This window comes from Ascaphus truei, chromosome 9 (genome assembly GCF_040206685.1).
Source record: "Ascaphus truei isolate aAscTru1 chromosome 9, aAscTru1.hap1, whole genome shotgun sequence".
Taxonomy (NCBI): domain Eukaryota; kingdom Metazoa; phylum Chordata; class Amphibia; order Anura; family Ascaphidae; genus Ascaphus; species Ascaphus truei.
In genome coordinates, this window is record NC_134491.1 from 62,998,285 (window position 1) to 63,017,398 (window position 19,114).

General features: G+C 45.8%; 1 protein-coding gene across 1 annotated transcript; it reads left to right on the forward strand.

Annotated features, from left to right (window-relative positions):
- The first annotated feature begins 476 nt into the window (after window positions 1-476).
- LOC142503277 (olfactory receptor class A-like protein 1) lies at window positions 477-1,454 on the forward strand. The gene has a single exon (XM_075615439.1). The coding sequence runs from the start codon at window positions 477-479 to the stop codon at window positions 1,452-1,454; it is 978 nt and encodes a 325-aa protein (XP_075471554.1).
- Window positions 1,455-19,114: the final 17,660 nt, after the last annotated feature.

Consider the following 19,114-nt stretch of genomic DNA (forward strand, 5'->3'; position numbering starts at 1 on the left):
TTATTGTATAACATGTTTGTTCTTGCAGGTCATACTGGACACCTAACAAGCTTGCCACCCTCCAATCAGCTAAGACTAGCTGAACAAGAATTGTAAAACATACTGGACACCTAACAAGCTGCCACCCTCCAATCAGCTAAGACTAGCTGAACAAGAATTGTAAAACATACTGGACACCTAACAAGCTGCCACCCTCCAATCAGCTAAGACTAGCTGAACAAGAATTGTAAAACATACTGGACACCTAACAAGCTGCAATGTGGTCTGACGTGCAGTGGCTCAGGGGCTTACAACAATTTTGGCCAAAAATGTTACCCTAAAAGACCATTTTATTTAATAGATATTTATTCATATATATTTAGGCACTGTACTGTGTATGAATTTCACTGGATGTGCACTGACTCTGTCTGTGTTTTATGTTCTGTCTCTGGTTTTAAATATTGTTCTTGCAGATGCCTGAAATGGAAAAAAGGGTCATGGAGATTCATTTTCTTTTCAAAGCCATTTGCTTCATCTTTCTGGTGGTAATTGGGATTCCTGGCAATGCCTACATTTTGTTTACATTTTCCTATATCAGGATAATGGAGAAGAAGCTCATGCCAACCAACATCATCCTGATGGTCCTGGCTTCAGTGAATTTTCTTGTTGTCCTTTCCCGTGCCATCCCCCAGTCCTTGAATGCCACAGGACTGGAAGACTTACTGGACGATACAATGTGCAAACTCGTCATATTCACCTATAGGATGAGTAGGGCTATGTCCATTTGTATCACCAGTTTACTTAGCTGTCACCAATGTATCCTCATTGCTCCAACCACTGGGAAGTGGGCTTATCTCAAGCAAAAGGTAACAAAGAATGTGTTGGTAATTATTATAGCAATCATGTGCATCAATCTCATGCTGTACCCGACCAGCGTCATGTATTCCCATGCCAGAAAGAATTCCACAACTTCATCATATACGTTGCATTTGGTCTACTGCGATACAGACTTTTTGACCTACATCAATTATATTGTTAATGGCGCATTATTTGCAGCCAGAGACTTTTTTTGTGTGGGGCTCATGACTCTGGCGAGTACTTACATTGTGTATGTGTTGATCCGTCACGAGAAATCCATAAAAGGCATACGAAGTTCGGATAGAGACCAAGGAAAATCAGTTGAGTACAAGGCTTCTAGAGCTGTCATCTTGTTGGTTGTTATGTACGCACTGTTATTTGGGTTGGATAACTGCATGTGGATCTACACCCTGACCCTGTCTAATGCAAGTCCTGGCATGAATGATGCCAGAATAGTGCTATCTTGCTCTTACTCTGCTCTGAGTCCTATAGTTATGATCTCTACGAACCCCAAATTACAACAGATAGCAAACATTTTACATAGAAGGAGACTAATACCCTGGAATCACCAGGAAAATTCAGGAAGCCGCATTCATGTGATTTGCATCAGCAAATAGCTGTGATGATTTATTTATTTTACTTATTCAATGGTTTACTGGGAAGTAATAGAATGTTCTGAGCCAAGTGAGTATGTGCAGAGTAAATAGCAGAGGTATGCCTTTTCCTTTCCAAAATGTTTTGCTGCATTTGTAATGCTACAGTAGGGTCTGTTCAGTGTTTGCACAGGGACATGGAGGGGACTTGTGTGAAGTCAAGTGTTGGGACAGGCTGCAGTAAATAAAGTGTACAGGGGGGTTAATTGTGCAGGCAAACAATCAAGCTTAAAATTCTCTGTGATTCATTCCTATAATATCCTGTATCCATCACCACTATCCACCACTACATTTGTTCTTCTCGGACCATTAATTGCTTCCTTCTCTACTCTAATTAAATTATGTTTGTTATATTTGAGCTCACTGCTTGCTGTTTCTAAGTCTCCAATCACCATCTCAGTAAATGTGTCAACAAATTTGCCACAAATTACTTTTGGGTAGAATGTTGAGGGGTTCTTAAAAGGGGTCAGAGGAACTTTTTCACTTATATTAGTCCCCACACTCTAATTTATAACTGTTCTACTTGTGGCATCTTTCAGGAAATACTTTTTCAACGTGAGTCTCCTTACGAATCTATGTATAGCTATATAAAGTTTGAACATATTAGGTCCATGTGTTGGTGTCAAATTAAGCCCTTAGGAAAGAACACCACTCTCAACCTTTGTCAACGGATAATTGCTAATGTTGAAAATGTTGCTCTTTCTTACATTCCTTGGTCTGATTTATATATATTTGCTATATGCTTTACTGTGGAGGGTTTTTGAAACTTTTTTTACCCACAATAACTTAACTAAGTTTGGTATTTATTGATACAATATGCCTGTTTTTTTGTGTTTGATACAGTTGTTACTCTTCAGCTGTTTCCATCCCCCTTTTCCATCTGTCAATTAGAGGTGTGCAATGGGTTAAAGAACATTGTAGGATTTAAAAAGCCCCCACAGACAATAGGGTTCCAATTACCCATGAGGAAGTGACATAGCCTATCACTAAATGCGTAGGGTGGAACCATCACCGTTCGTTAGCGTGAGGTGGAACCAACGGCAATAGCAGTGGCCTCATCGGGGGGGTGTCATGTTGTGTTGCGGCTGCAAAATCAGCAGAGGAGTGAAACGCCGACCCCAGCTGCTAGACGCCATGCTCTGAGGACTCAAGCTGCGGATGGCATTTTTTTACTGTGCAACGACACTTGAGACACTGTAAGTGTAACGTTAGTCTCTGCACTGAATAAATGTTTTAAATTGTACCACACTATGTACCTTTTTGTCTATTTATGGGTAAAACCTACCTGTTGAAGATCGCAGGTAACATGAAGGATATAGATGATTGGCAAACACAGTCAGAGGAGGAATCTAAAGAAACCACCCCTTGCTCTTGACCTACACACATGTTATACACAGTACTGATCCAAGTAGGACCAAAAAGATCCTCCAAATAGTTGCACTCAATGTATTGTATTGTATTGTATTGTATGTCTTTATTTATATTGCGCCATTAATGTACATAGCGCTTCACAGTAGTAATACATGTGGTAATCAAATAAATAGCAGATAATATAAATAACAGATCAGGGGAATAAGTGCTTCAGACATAAACATAACATTAAGGAAGAGGAGTCCCTGCCCCGAGGAGCTTACAATCTAATTGGTAGGTAGGGAGAACGTACAGAGACAGTAGGAGGGAGTTCTGGTAAGTGCATCTGCAGGGGGCCAAGCTTTATGTATCATGTGTTCCGAATATCCACAGTGCTATTTGTATGCTTCTTTAAGCAAGTGTGTTTTAAGGTGGGTCTTAAAGGTGGATAGAGAGGGTGCTAGTCGGGTACTGAGGGGAAGGGCATTCCAGAGGTGTGGGGCAGTCAGTGAAAAAGGTTAAAGGCGGGAGAGGGCTTTAGATACAAAGGGGGTAGAGAGAAGACATCCTTGAGCAGAACGCAAGAGTCGGGATGGTGCATAGCGAGAAATTAGGGCTGAGATGTAAGGAGGGGCAGAAGAGTGTAAAGCTTTAAAAGTGAGGAGAAGAATGGAGTGTGAGATGCGGGATTTGATTGGAAGCCAGGAGAGGGATTTCAGGAGGGGAGATGCTGAGACAGATCTAGGAAAGAGTAGAGTGATTCTGGCAGCAGCATTTAGGATAGATTGTAGGGGAGACAGGTGAGAGGCAGGAAGGCCGGACAGCAGGAGGTTACAGTAATCAAGACGGGAGAGAATGAGGGCCTGAGTCAGAGTTTTAGCAGTCGAGCAACAGAGGAAAGGACGTATCTTTGTTATATTGCGGAGGAAAAACGACAAGTTTTAGAAATGTTTTGAATGTGAGGGGCGAATGTGAGAGAGGAGTCGAGTGTGACCCCTAGGCAGCGTGCTTGGGTTACTGGGTGAATCATCGTAGTTCCAACAGTAGTCTGGAAGGAGGTAGTAGGGCCAGGTTTGGGAGGAAGTATGAGGAGCTCTGTTTTAGCCATGTTGAGTTTAAGGCGACGGAGGGCCATCCAGGATGATATAGCAGAGAGACATTCAGAAACTTTGGTCTGTATAGCAGGTGTAAGGTCGGGTGTTGAAAAGTATATTTGTGTGTCGTCAGCATAGAGGTGATATTTAAACCCAAAAGATGTTATTAGGTCACCTAGAGAGAGTGTGTACAGAGAAAAGAGAAGAGGTCCCAGGACAGAGCCCTGGGGTACCCCCACAGAGAGATCAATAGAGGAGGAGGAGGAGGTGTTAGTAGAAGAGACACTGAAAGTACGATGGGAGAGGTAGGATGAGATCCAGGATAGAGCTTTGTTCCGAATACCAAGAGTATGGAGAATGTGAAGGAGAATAGGGTGATCCACAGTATCAAATGCTGCAGAGAAGTCGAGTAATATGAGCAGAGTGTAATGACCTATGTCTTTGGCAGCATGGAGGTCGTTAGTTATTTTAGTGAGGGCTGTTTCCATGGAGTGAGCAGTGCGGAAGCCAGATTGTAGAGGGTCTTGGAGAGAATAGGTGTTGAGAAAATGGAGCAAGCGAGAGAATACAAGACATTCAAGGAGTTTAGAGGCAAAAGGCAGGAGGGAGACAGGTCGATAGTTAGAAAGACAGGTAAGGTCAAGCTTGCTGTTTTTGAAATGGTATGACTGTTGCATGTTTGAAGGAGGATGGAAAGGTTCCAGAGCAGAGGGAGGAGTTAAAAATGTGTGTGAGCGTAGGGATTATAGTAGGAGCAAGAGGTTTTAGGAGATGTGAGGGAATGGGGTCAAGAGGGCAAGTGGTAGAGGGAGAAGAGGCGATCAACAGCGACACATCCTCCTCTGAGACAGTGGAAAAAGAGTCAAGGAAGGCAGGAGGAGAGTTAGGAAGAGGTGTAGGATGGGAAGAAGAAACAGAGGGGATGTCTGACGTATGGATTCCACCTTTTCCTTAATATAGTCAGCAAAGTCCTGAGCGGAGATGGAGGAAGGAGAGGAAGCTGAGGGTGGTTTGAGTAGAGTATCAAAGACAGAGAACAGTCGGCGTGGGTTAGACTTATGCATGTTGATTCGTGCAGAAAAGTAGGCTTGTTTAGCTTGCGAGAGTGCAGAGTTGAAACAGGATAGCATAAATTTGTAGTGAAGGAAGTCTGCGAGAGTGTGAGACTTCCTCCAGAGGCGTTCAGAAGAACGAGTGGAGGAACGCAGCATGCGTGTGTGGGAATTTAGCCAGGGTCTAGGGTTAGAAGGGTGAGTGCGGCAGAGAGAATGTGGGGCATGTAGATCAAGAGAGGAGGACAAGACAGAGTTGTAGTTCCTGACCAGGTTGTCGGGGTCTGTAGCAGAGCTGAGAGAGCATAGGGTGGAGCGTAAAGTGGACTCAAAGTCAGGTAAGTGAATAGAGCGCAGGTTTCTGCAGAATCTGGGTGTAGATGGAGGTGGAAAAGGGGAGAAGCGAGATAGAGAGAATGAGATGAGATGATGGTCAGAGAGAGGAAAAGGGAAATGGAGAAATCGGAGAGAGAGAAGTTCTTAGTGAAAACCAGGTCTAAGTAGTGGCCATCCTTGTGGGTGCTGGCTGCAGTCCACTGTTGAAGGCCAAAAGAAGAGGTTAGAGAAAGAAAGCGGGAAGCCCAAGGGAGAGAGGGGTCATCAATGTGTCAATTGAAGTCCCCAAGGAGAAGAACAGGGGAGTCTGAGGAGAGGAAGAAAGAGAGCCAGGAGTCAAAGTGAGAGAGAAAGGCAGAAGGGGGATGAGTAGAGGTAGGTGGGCGATAGATGACCGCCACATGAACAGGGAGAGGAGAGAAAATCTGGACAGTGTGAGCCTCAAAGAAGGGAAAAGCAACAGAGGGAGGAATAGGAAAGGTACGGTAACGACAGATAGAGGAAAGCAGGAGCCCCACGCCTCCACCCCTGCCATCAGGGCGCAGCGTGTGGGAGAAGGAAAGGCCACCATAGGAGAGAGCAGCTTCCAATGCAGAGTCAGACTGAGTGAGCTAGGTCTCAGTTATAGGAAAGAGAAGCAGGGAGTGAGAGAGAAAGAAGTCATGTACAGAGAGGAACTTGTTAGAAAGGGAGCGAGCATTCAAAAGAGCACAGGAGAAAGGGAGAGAGGAGGGAGGGTGGCAGGGGATGGGTATGAGGTTGGAGGGGTTGACACCAGAAGGAGTAGAGGTTGCAGTTGGCAGGCGGGGACGAGTACATGTATGAATAAGGCAGGGACCAGGATTGGGAGAGATATCCCCAGAAGCAAGGAGGAGAAGCATGGAAAGAAAGAGGATGTGTGAGGATGATTTGTAGGGGTGTTTTTTAGTGCAGGGGATATAGCTGTGTGGTGTCAGAGGACGCAGGTAAGAAAGGAGTTCATGTGAACTGAGAATTGGGGAAGGAAGGAGAGATGGAGATATATGAATAGAGTTAGATACATACTGAGGCTGGTAAAAAGAAGTGCATAATTTGAGAAGAAGTGAAGTCATAGCAAATATAAATGGTGAAGGGAGCATCACAGCAGTAATGATACAGTCTGGTATAGATGATATTCTCCTTTCCAGCGTAGTTTAAATGCAGGAATCAGGGCCTGTTGGGGTGTCCACTTCTTCCTCACTTCTTTTGAACTTCCTTTTAAACTTCAGTTGGTCAGTAGTCATGCCACTTATAATGGGCCACTTGGATATGGGCTGAAGGCAGACTAGCTGTTCTGACTGGGTTTATGTAGGCCTAAAAAGTCACCTGACAGTGTGGTTCTGTCTGCTTAATTAGCACATCTGAGGCACATTAAAACAAATGGTTTTCTACACAGGGTGTTCCCTGCCTAGTTGGCAACACTTAATTTGATTAGGGGTAGACAGAAAACAGCATTCAAATATGGTTTTTACCTAGCATTGGATCACTTGCATATACTATATAATACACACAGCAAAGGCTTCAATGAGGATTTAGAGATGGGTTTTACCTAGCATTGGATCACTTGCATATACTATATAATACACACAGCAAAGGCTTCAATGAGGATTTAGAGATGGTTTTTACCTAGCATTGGATCACTTGCATATACTATATAATACACACAGCAAAGGTTTCAATGAGGATTTAGAGATGGTTTTTACGTAGCATTGGATCCCTTGCATATACTATATAATACACACAGCAAAGGCTTCAATGAGGATTTAGAGATGGTTTTTACCTAGCATTGGATCACTTGTATATACTATATAATACACACAGCAAAGGTTTCAATGAGGATTTAGAGATGGTTTTTACGTAGCATTGGATCCCTTGCATATACTATATAATACACACAGCAAAGGTTTCAATGAGGATTTATATATGGTTTTTACGTAGCATTGGATCACTTGCATATACTATATAATACACACAGCAAAGGTTTCAATGAGGATTTAGAGATGGTTTTTACGTAGCATTGGATCCCTTGCATATACTATATAATACACACAGCAAAGGTTTCAATGAGGATTTAGATATGGTGTTTACGTAGCATTGGATCACTTGCATATACTATATAATACACACAGCAAAGGCTTCAATGAGGATTTAGAGATGGTTTTTACCTAGCATTGGATCACTTGCATCTTATACTATATTAGTGAAAGCACTGTATGTTTGCCTGCCTGCCTGCATGCATGCATGCCTGCCTGGATGTCCGGTGTCCCTAGGGGAAATCTCATTGGTCCCTTGGGCCACCCCCGCACACCTCTCATTGGCCTGAGGCGGAGTGACGGGCCAAAGGACACACAGGGACACACACACAGGGACACACACACAGGGACACACACACACACAGGGACACACACACACAGGGACACACACACACAGGGACACACACACACAGGGACACACACACACAGGGACACACACACACAGGGACACACACACACACACAGGCACACACACACACAGGGACACACACACACAGGGACACACACACACACACAGGGACACACACACACAGGGACACACACACACAGGGACACACACACACACAGGGACACACACACACAGGGACACACACACAGGGACACACACACAGGGACACACACACACAGGGACACACACACACATACACACACACACACACACATACACACACACACACACACACACACAGGGGGACACACACAGGGACACACACACACAGTGACAGACACACACACACACACAATGACACACACACACACTGTTACATACATTAGCGGGACTCACAGTGTTAGCAGCACCCGCGCGCACCTCCTCCTCTCCCCGTGTCTCCCGCGCTTTCACCCCGACCCCCCCCCTCCCCCGGCGCCGCTACAGTCAGCGGGACACACACACTATTATTACCCCTTCAGCGCCCCCCCCCCCCACCCAGTGTCAGCGGCCGTGCGAGACCCCCCCTTCTATATCTCCCACCTCTCCCCCCCACACATATACATGCCCCCCCCCTCCCCGGCGGGGGAACAGCCAGTGGCCAGGCAGGCTGCCTCGCGGCGCCGAGTGCCCAAGATGGCGGCGCCCGGGACACAGCGGGGGAGCGGCCACAACACGCTGCCTCCCGCCTCAGATCCACGTGGGACCTGCCGGATGGGTGAGTGAGCGGCCTTCACCTCCCTTCCACCCCCCTTCACCTCCCCTCCAGTGTCAGTGTCTCCCCGATACCCCCCCCCCCCCGGCGCCGCTACAGTCAGCGGGGGAGCGAGCGAGCGCCCGGGACACAGCGGGGGAGCGGCCACAACACGCTGCCTCCCCCCTCAGATCCACGTGGGACCTGCCGGACGGGTGAGTGAGCGGCCTTCACCTCCCCTCACCCACCCCTCACCCATCCCTCACCTCCCCTCTCATTCCCTTTCACCTCCCATCACTCCACTTCTCCCTTCCACCCCCCTTCACCTCCCCATTTATCTCCCCCCCCTCCACCCCCCTCTTCCCCCCCCTCCACCCCCCTCTTCCCCCCCCTCCACCCCCCCCCTCCACCCCCCTCTTCCCCCCCCTCCACCCCCCCCCCTCCACCCCCCCTCTTCCCCCCCCCTCCACCCCCCTCTTCCCCCCCTCCGCTCGCCTTTCCACCCCGCCTCCGCTCCTCTTCCCCCCCCTCCACCTCTTTTTCCCCTTTCCCCTCCCACCCCCTCTCACACTTCCACCCCCTCCTCTAACCCTCCCCCCCCTCCTCTAACCCTTCCCCCCCTCCTCTAACCCTCCCCCCCCTCCTCTAACCCTTCCCCCCTCCTCTAACCCTTCCCCCCCCTCCTCTAACCCTTCCCCCCCCCTCCTCCTCAAACCCTTCCCCCCCCTCCTCTAACCCTTCCCCCCCCTCCTCTAACCCTTCCCCCCTCCTCCACCCCTTGCCCCCCTCCTCCACCCCTTGCCCCCCTCCTCCACCCCTTGCCCCCTCCACAACCCCCTCCTCCCCTTCCCACCGCCCTTCGCCTTCATGCCCCGCCTTACCGCCTCCCAATCCCCGCCTCTGCCTTTCACCCGCCCTTACTCCGGCCGCCTCTGCCTTTCACCCACCGCTCACAGCCGCTGCACGCACTCAACAGACACCCCGCCACACTCGACACATACCTGCCGCCACACACACCTGCTGCCTCCCGCCCCTACGCACCGACATCACTGACCCACCGCCTCACACCCTAGCAGGACCCCCACTCACAGACAGCACTCACAACCCACGCGCCAGCCGCCGCCTCACACCCTTGCAGGACCCCCACTCACAGACAGCACTCACAACCCACGCACCACCCGCCGCCTCACACCCTAGCAGGACCCCCACTCACAGACAGCACTCACAACCCACGCACCACCCGCCGCCTCACACCCTAGCAGGACACCCACTCGCAGACAGCACTCACAACCCACGCGCCACCCGCCGCCTCACACCCTAGCAGGACACACGACTCAGATTTTTACATCACTTATGGCACCAAAATATACATTGTACTGTGGTGTGGTTACAATAAACCATTTTTATACAACATCGTATTACATTTTCTTCCATCTTTCTTTTCAATATTATTATCCAACCTTTACAACAAACAGTCACCTATTGTTCCACGATTTATAAATAATACTACCTATTACGCATTTACATCCCGGGCAACGCCGGGTCTCTCAGCTAGTATACTATATAATACACACAGCAAATGCTTCAATGAGGATTTAGAGATGTTTTTTACCTGAGGAGAGAAGAAGGATAAGATCCACTAGGGTAAGAGTTCCTTCCTTTTAAACTTCAGTTGTTCAGTAGTCATGCCACTTATAATAGGCCACTATGCTCAATGTAATGACAAAGATATACAGGATAACAATGGTCCGGCAGATAGTTTATCTGCAAAGGCTGTCAGTTAGACATCAGGATCAGTAGTTAAAATAAAATAATATAATACAATTTTATTACATCCAATAATATGGTGACAAAGTGATAATAACTATATACAGTGAAAAATATAATAACATAATATAAAATCCCTGTAGTGGAGTGGAAGAGTTAATGGGTAATAGAGCCATTGTTAGACCTTTCATAAACGCTTGCAATTGCTTGTCTAAACATATATGCCCAGAATTTCTACTCAGACATCAAGGATATGCAATGTGGGGGAAAGTCACCTCCTATGGCGCTGAGGAATGGTTTGGATGTAGTTGTAGACAAAAGTTCCTTTCTGGACAGATTCCCTCAGAAAAAAGAGAAAAAACAAGCATACACACAACAATAGTGCATTACCCAGGGACAACTAGGATATATAAGGAAGCAAAGTTTAATACATGTAAAAATACAATAAAATGAATACACTAAAAAATGCAATGAATTACTCTAAAAAGTACTATCTGTGCTTAGAACCAGATGACTTGAGTTTTGCTCCTCTTTGGTGTAAAATTGGAAACCTACTCACCAAAAGTGACTAGGACATAAGCGTTATTGTAATGGTGAACTATTGTAACGTCATCTATGTAGCGCCGTCATATTCATATGGAGAGGGATGTCCTGTTATTTAGAACAATTTAAATTAAACCTTAACAATAACAATAGAAACCTACACTAAAAGTGTGTGTGGATACTATGTGGTCCCTATTGGTGTATATGGATGGAAAAATAAGGGCATGAAATGCCCAGGGGGCTGCTACTACATAGGTGAGACAGGACAGGGGCTAAACAAGAGAATGAACCTGCATCGCCACAGCATCACACGCGGAACAAGAGACAGTCCTGTTGGCGAACATTTCTCTGACTCTGGCCATAAGATGAACGATCTGAGGGTTGCCATACTCAAAGGTAATCTTAAGACCCCGAAAGAGAGACGGTTGCATGAATACAAATTTATGCAACTGTTCGGGACACTTAGCAGTGGCCTAAACAGAGATCGAAATTTTATGAGTCATTACTGACACTAGCGAACTCTCTTCCCATGAGCGCTAAAGGCCATGTCTGTACATACTGTGCTATATGTATGCACACACAGCTGTCTCTCACACATACTAATACTCCTTATTTTTCCATCCATATACACCAATAGGGACCACATAGTATCCACACACACTTTTAGTTGTGCTACAAACTCTCACATTTCCACACCCACACCATTTATATCCCTCTCACTCCACACAATCCTTGTGTAGAGCACTGTTTATACTGTGGGCTCTCCATTCATTTTTATTCACACTGATACACATACTTGTGTAGAGCACTGTTTATACTGTGGGCTCTCCATTCATTTTTATTCACACTGATACACATACACACTCTTTCTTCACTTGCTTTCAGTTACCCTTTGACACCTCTAGCCATAAAACACATCCACACCGGGGGAAGGACAAGCACAGATAACATTCCAAGAGACACTGTTTTTAAGTTATCCTTGCTTCATTCATTGTAACATCGCCGGAAGAAGAGATCAGTGTATCTCGAAAGCTCGCACAAATAAAAGCATTTCGTTAGCCACAGAACGGTATCATCTATTTATTTTTTGATTATATATATATATCTATTTATTTTTTGATTATATATATATATATATATATATATATATATATATATATAATCAAAAAATAAATAGATGATACCGTTCTGTGGCTAACGAAATGCTTTTATTTGTGCGAGCTTTCGAGATACACTGATCTCTTCTTCCGGTGATGTTACAATGAATGAAGCAAGCAAAAGCTACACTATAAACAGTGTCTATTGGAATGTTATCTGTGCTGGTCCTTCCCTGGTGTGGATGTGTTACAGTATATGGCTGGAGGTGTAAAAAGGTTCCTGAAAGCAAGTGATTAAAGAGTGTGTATGTGTATCAGTGTGAATAAAAACACATACACACTCTTTCATCACTTGCTTTCAGGAACCTTTTGACACCTCCAGCATATAACACATCCACACCGGGGGAAGGACCAGCACAGATAAAAGCATTTCGTTAGCCACAGAACGGTATCATATATTTATTTTTTGATTATTGAAGCTCGGCTAACACGGTACTGATACCTCTACATATATACCGTGTTAGCCGAGCTTCAATAATCTCGAGCTTCTGGGTTCTGTGAGGCATTCTGGGTTCTGTGACGTCATCTTAAAGGGAAAGGAAGCTGAGCCATTCTGATTAGCTGGCTTCACTCCCTTTTTATGATGCCATTTCCAAATTTTTTTTTTAAAAAGGGCACATGGTTATCAATAGTGACAAATCCAAAGCACTGAATTTAAGCCTGCCAGAGCCAGAGGTGAAATTCTTAAAACTAAATTTTAACTACTGATGGATCTCCTCCTGTATCAAATATTTGGGAGTCAAGATATCGAGGAACTACCAATCTCTATACCAACATAATTACCCGGCCTTATTTCGGAAAATCAGACAGGACCTAGATAAATGGGGAATATACCAAATATCATGGATCGGGAGAATGATCTCGTAAAAATGAATATACTCCCCAGATTGCTATACTACTTCCAGACTCTCCCGGTCCACATCCCTGGCTCAGAATTAAAGAACATTTAAAACTAATTTTCCATTTTATCTGGCAGGGTAAAAACCCCAGAATCGCCAGGGCAGTTTTACTGGCCTCAAAGGGGAGAGGAGGACTTGGGGTCCCAGATATCACAAGATATTACCAAGCCACCCAGCTGCGACTGGTAGTAGTCTGGAATGCAAACCCAGGCCAATATTGCTGGCTAGATATAGAAACGCAATATGCCAGGACGCCTTCGCTGCCGGCTTGCCTTTGGTCCCTGAGCAGGGAAGACATGCAGAATAGTAAATTCAAATTAGGTCCAATGAGACACACATGGGAGACTTGGATGAAATGCAAACTCAAATTCAAGCTCACGGTGTCTAAATCTCAATTTACACCAATTCTTAAAAACCCTAAATTCCCACCTGGCTGTGAGCCCAGACAATTCGACCAATTTAAGGCAAAAAATATTAGGGCGGTTGCCGACTTCTTGAGTTTAGGGCAGTTCCTGAGTTATCAAAGATTACAAACTAAATATGAAATGGTAGGGCTGGACGTCTTCAAATACCTACAAATTCGACACTTTATTCAAACTCTATCCCCAACTTTGGAATTTCCCCCTCTCACTGGTTTCGAGCAGCTATGCAAGGAAACAGCCCACCAAAAAGGTCTTATAACACAAATTTATGCAGAACTGGAGAGGGCAACAGACGCCCCAATCCTCGATTAAATGCTTAATTGTGCAGCAGAATTGAATATAGTTATAGACTGAGAGGATTGGGAAAGTATTTTGGAAACAGCCTCAGGAACTTCCATATGTACCACAATCAAAGAAAATATGTACAAAATACTGTTTCGTTGGTATCTTACAGAATAAATCAAACCTACCCTCTTGCCTCCGACTTATGCTGGAGAGGCTGCAGTCAAAAGGGGGACATAGCCCAAATCTGGTGGTCATGTCCGGAAATTCAGAAATACTGAGAAACCATACAAAATATAATAAAAGAGGTCACGGGCCTCATAATACCCATTGACCCGCTGATCTACCTGCTGGCCAGGCCATTAGAGACACTTGATCGACCAACAGGAAAATTAGTCTCCTTCATTCTCACAGCGGCCAGATGTGCGGTGGCTGACTCCTGGAAGAAGATATCTCCCCCATCTAAGCAAACGGTAAAAAAAAGGATACAAGAGGTGATGGAAATGGAGAAACTATCATGCTTTCTGAAAAGGACCACGGTATCTTTCTACAAGATATGGGAGCCATGGCTGACCCAAATGGTACACTAACCCTTGGACACCTCAAGGGGGCAATAGGGGAGACGAGACAGAATCGAGAATTCCATCAATGGAGACTGAGGAGGATAGAGGCCCCCCCACCCACCCCCTCTCTCCCCCCCCCCCCCTCTTTCTGTTTCTACCCTCACACTAACTCTGTGGACCAAGGTGAAGGGTCGGGCGAGCGTTGAGACTTCTCCTGACAATATCAACAAAATGAAAAAACCTTGTATTAGGCCAAAATATTTCTGTAACTATGTGTACTGTATTAATGCCTAATAAAAATTTGAAACAAAAAAAGGGCACATGGTTATCCCAGTCAATCAGAGGCGTAGGAAACATTCACTCTCAAATGTGACGTTACCGGCTTATAAAAGCCTGTGTTGTCTCATTTGATGCCAGGGAGCTGATGGAGAAACACCTCCCTATTGGATTAACAGATGAAGAAGAAGATAAATAAGAACCACGAGTGGATTACAAGTACAGATAAAGGTACAGAAGACCCCAAAATGGATTACAATTTACAGTACAGATGAAGAAAAGAAACGAGAAAAAAGACTTAAAGAATTTACTTGTCTGGACTGAGGCTGTTGAGGATCATTGCGTCACAGACCTGGAGTTGCTGCTGCAGCTGCAGCTGCTGTTGCTGTTGGAGTCAGATTCGGTGGGTGAAGACATCAAAAAGTAAGACAAATATGGATTTTGTCTTTTTAACGTTGTATTTTTTTTAGTTTCCCCATTGCATGGCATAGTGGAATCTCATGCCCACTGGGCATGGGTGTGCCACATGCAATTCAATGAGTATTTTGGTCATTTTTTCAGGAAAAGCAAGGTTGGTTTTATTTTATGCATGTTTTTTTTTAAGGATCCCCATTGCATGGCATAGTGGCATCTCATGCCCACTGGGCATGTGTGTGCCACCATGCCATTCAATTTTTTTGGACCTTTTTATTTTTCAGGAAAAAAAATGTTGGTTTAATTGAATGCATGTTTTTATTTTTTTGCAAGTTCCCCATTGCATGGCATAGGGACATTTCATGCCCACTGTACCTGGGTGTGCCACCATACCATTCAATGTTTTTTGGGGCCTTTTTATTTTTCAGGAAAAACAATGTGGGTTTTATTTTATGCATGTTTTTATTTTTTTGCAGGCTCCCCATTGCATGTCATAGTGACATCTCATACCCACTGGGCATGGGTGTGCCACCATGCCATTCATTTTTTGTGCCATTTTTAAGATGGAAATTGATTGTGTTTTATTAGTGGCTTGTTTTCAAGATTTTCAGGATGCATGCTGTTGACTGGCATAGTGGTAGCTCATGCCCACAGGGCATGGGAGTGCCACCATGCCAGCCAATTGTTTTGGTGGAATTTTTAAGATTAAAATTGAATGTGTTTTTTATTAGTGGCTTGTTTTGAAGATTGGCAGGATGCATGTTTCCTGGCATAGTGGTAGCTCATGCCCACTGGGTATGGGTTGGCCACCATGCCAGTCAATGTTTTTTATTGTGATGTTACGGTTGATGCCCACGGAGGATAAGCACGATCACGAGGATGAGGACAGCCTTCATCCTGGCAGGGGTAAGTGCCAGTTTAATTTACTTAATGCTGCTGATTTATTGTATGTTTTATTTTAAATGGGCAAACAATACAGTACAATCAAAAATACAATCTAATTTCAACACATATCAACATTCCGGGGATTGGGCGAGAACTAGCTCGCCCAATCTCCTTCTCTGCCCTTCTCAGGCGTGCAGCCTGGATGGAGTTCGGGATGGCCCTCCTTCCCCCTCTCCCATCCTTCTTGGCTGGCCTAAATGGGACTTCCATGGGCCTCTCGTGGGTCTTCTCTCCCACGCCCATGTGGAGACTCGTGCTCAAAGCCTTCGCGAGGGGCAGCGCTCCCCCCCTCCTCCTTTGCCTAAGCGATGTAACAATGAAATAGTGAAACGGCCACTGTATGTAACTTAGCGTGCTACCTTTAAGTGCAGCTTAATACATTAACTATTGGAGTGTAACTGCTAACTTATATAAAATAACTGTTTGCCCCTGTTTGCTATCCTCTCTTGTACTTTCCTGCCTGACTCAGTACCTATGTACGTTCCAACCCTCTGTTGTTCTGGGTTCCATATTGCTAGCTAGTGGTGTATAGTAGGCTACGACTGACTAGCCCTTCATGCTATGCCCCCGCCTCTCTGCTCTCTTGCTAAGCGTTGGTGAATCAATTGGGTCTCCTCTCCCTCCGCCCCTCCGTTGCCCGGTTAGAGTCGTTATTCTCTGCGTCTGCTGCGGGGTAGTGTCTCTGCCCTTGTTTGTCGCTTCATGCCGCCATTAGTGCTGATAGCGTCTTGAGTCCTCGATAGCGGGGGGCGCCCGTCTGCTACCAAGTGTTGCGCTCTTCCGGTGCTTGCCAGTGATGCTTTCCGGCTTATCTTCTCTTCCGCCACCTCCAAGATGGCGTCTGGTCCACTTCCGGTGACGCGTTTCCGTCGGTCGCCATTTTCCTTCAGTTAGCCCGCGGAGAAGGACGTCTCCTCACCTGTTCCCGCGCCTGGAAGCCCTCCACTTCCGCAACGAAGCCATGCTGTGAGCCGCAGTCTGGGGCAACATGTTGGGTGTCTTGCGTTTCATCTCGAATCGCCATTTGCAGCCTCAGGTAGGGTTTTGAATTTTCTTTTTCAGGCAACCCGAGAAGACCTCTTAGTTACCGGCAGGGCAGCGACACTGACAGACATTTTGGCAAGTTCTTTAATTGGCAAACTGGTGTGGGAAGCTTTGCTCCAACTTTCAAACTGCAATTGTAGTCAACTGGACTTAGTTAGTTTTAGGAAACTAGGGGGTTCAACGGGTCTCAGGGGATTTTGGCGCTCCCACGGTGCTCCATTCTGGATCCTCCCGTGCCTCTCTCCTGGGGCTTTGTGTCTGGCCCTCCTTCAGTCCCAGTTTATGCAGGAATTCCTCACTTTCTCCTGGATCTTTTATAGATATGGCCCTTCCGTTCCATATCACCATCAGGCCAAACGGAAAGGTCCAGCGGTATCTCACTGCCCGGTCTCTCAGCAGTTTGTTAACCGGGTGTTGTGCTCGTCGTCTCGTGAGGGTGATCGGGGATAGATCTTGGAACAGCTGGATAGCGATTCCCTCAAACCGGCATGCTCCCTCCGTTCTTGCACATTTAAAGATCGCGTCTCTGGTTTTAAAATAGTGCAACCTTGCAATGATATCCCGCGGTTGATCTGCTGCTGCCGGACGGCTTCTGAGGGCTCTGTGGCAGCGGTCCATCACTCTTTCTGCCGCAGGGATGTCGGGTCGTATGGTTTCCAGCCATCTGGTTATAAAGTCCTCTGCATCCGTAATCGTTTCTGGGACGCCGCGCACCCTGATATTGTTTCTGCGGTCCCGGTTTTCGGCATCCTCCTGTCTGTCTAATATCTCTGTAATTTGAGTTTGTATATATGTGATTTTTTTATCTGCTTTTTTATATGTGTTGAAATGATTGTTGAACTGTGTTTTTTTATGTTTCCCCAGTGTGTTTCCCTCTGTACCCCTATGCCATGGCTCCAGACTGCGGACAAGAAGAATCATGCACAGGGACTCCCGACACCCACATCACTGTCACCAGAGGCTCAGACGGCTGCTTCCGCAAGAGTAAAGGTTGGGAACCGCAAACATGAATAAAGGGATTACTATCATATCACATAACGTCAAGGGCTTTAATAATCCAGGGAAACGCAGACTAGCTTTAGCAGACTATAAAAAACGGACCCTGACATCATCCTCTTACAGGAAACTAATTTTTCTAAAACTAACTCACCAAAATTTATCGACCATAGGTATAAGAACTGGTTCTCAGCCTCAGCCACCAAAAAAAAAAGAGGGGTAGCCATTCTGGTGCATAACCGTTTGCCCCTGACGATTAAGACCATTAAAAAAGACTACAACGGCCGATTTCTCATTTTAATCGGTGAAATAAGAGGTCAACCAATCACGCTGGCAAATGTTTATGCTCCAAGTGAAGGCACGGAAGCTTTCTTAGACAGATTTTTCGCTGTACTCCAGAGAGTAGCGCAAGGTTGTGTAATACTGGGGGGCAACTTCAACCAAACCCTAGATCCTATACTGGACAGATGCACTCCGGGCGGTAAAAATAGCTCTAAGATAAGACAAACGTGGAATAGAGGGCTGCACACCAATAACCTACTAGATATTTGGCGAGAACAGCACCGCCAGGATAAAGGTTTCACATTCTACTCCCACCCCCATGACAGATACAGTCGGATAGACTACCTGTTTGTATCAAGTAGAATGGTTTCACAGATCTCCCACATGGGCATCCACGATATTTCGTGGTCAGATCATGCACCGATTGAGCTACGGTGCACTAATTTTAGTCTGGACAGACCAGGAGCGAATTGGAAGCTCAATGAAGTTTTACTAAAGATCCCCGCAATTGCACAAAACGTAGGGGACAAGATCAGGGAATATTTTCAGGAGAATATAGGAAGTGTGACTTCGCAGGCTATTTTATGGGAGGCCCATAAGGCGACTCTAAGAGGAGAGCTCATGAGGATTGCAAGCAGGCGAAAGAGGGAGAAGGACAAAAAAATCAATCACTTACAAGCAGAATTAGCAGTCCTCTCAACTCGGCACAAAAAGAATAAAGACGCAATGACCCTTAAGGAGTTGCTAGACACTAAAACCAAACTGAATATTTTGTTGACCTCCCGGGCTGAAAAAGAGCTGACATGGACTAAGCGGAAATATTTTGAAAAAGCAAACAGGCCAGATACCCTACTTGCCAATAAGCTAAGAGACAAAAACCAGGTCTCCCAAATTCATACAATTCGAACAAAACAAGGGGACCTGACCTCTGACCCTAAAAAAATAGTCAATGAATTTAAAAAATATTATGAGACCCTATACGATGGGGCGAAGGTGGCACACACGCCAACTACACAAGCACGGCTTAAGA

Coding starts and splice junctions, on each gene's coding strand:
- LOC142503277 (XM_075615439.1), top strand. CDS start 477: ATGGAGATTCATTTTCTTTTCAAAGCCATTTGCTTCATCTTTCTGGTG.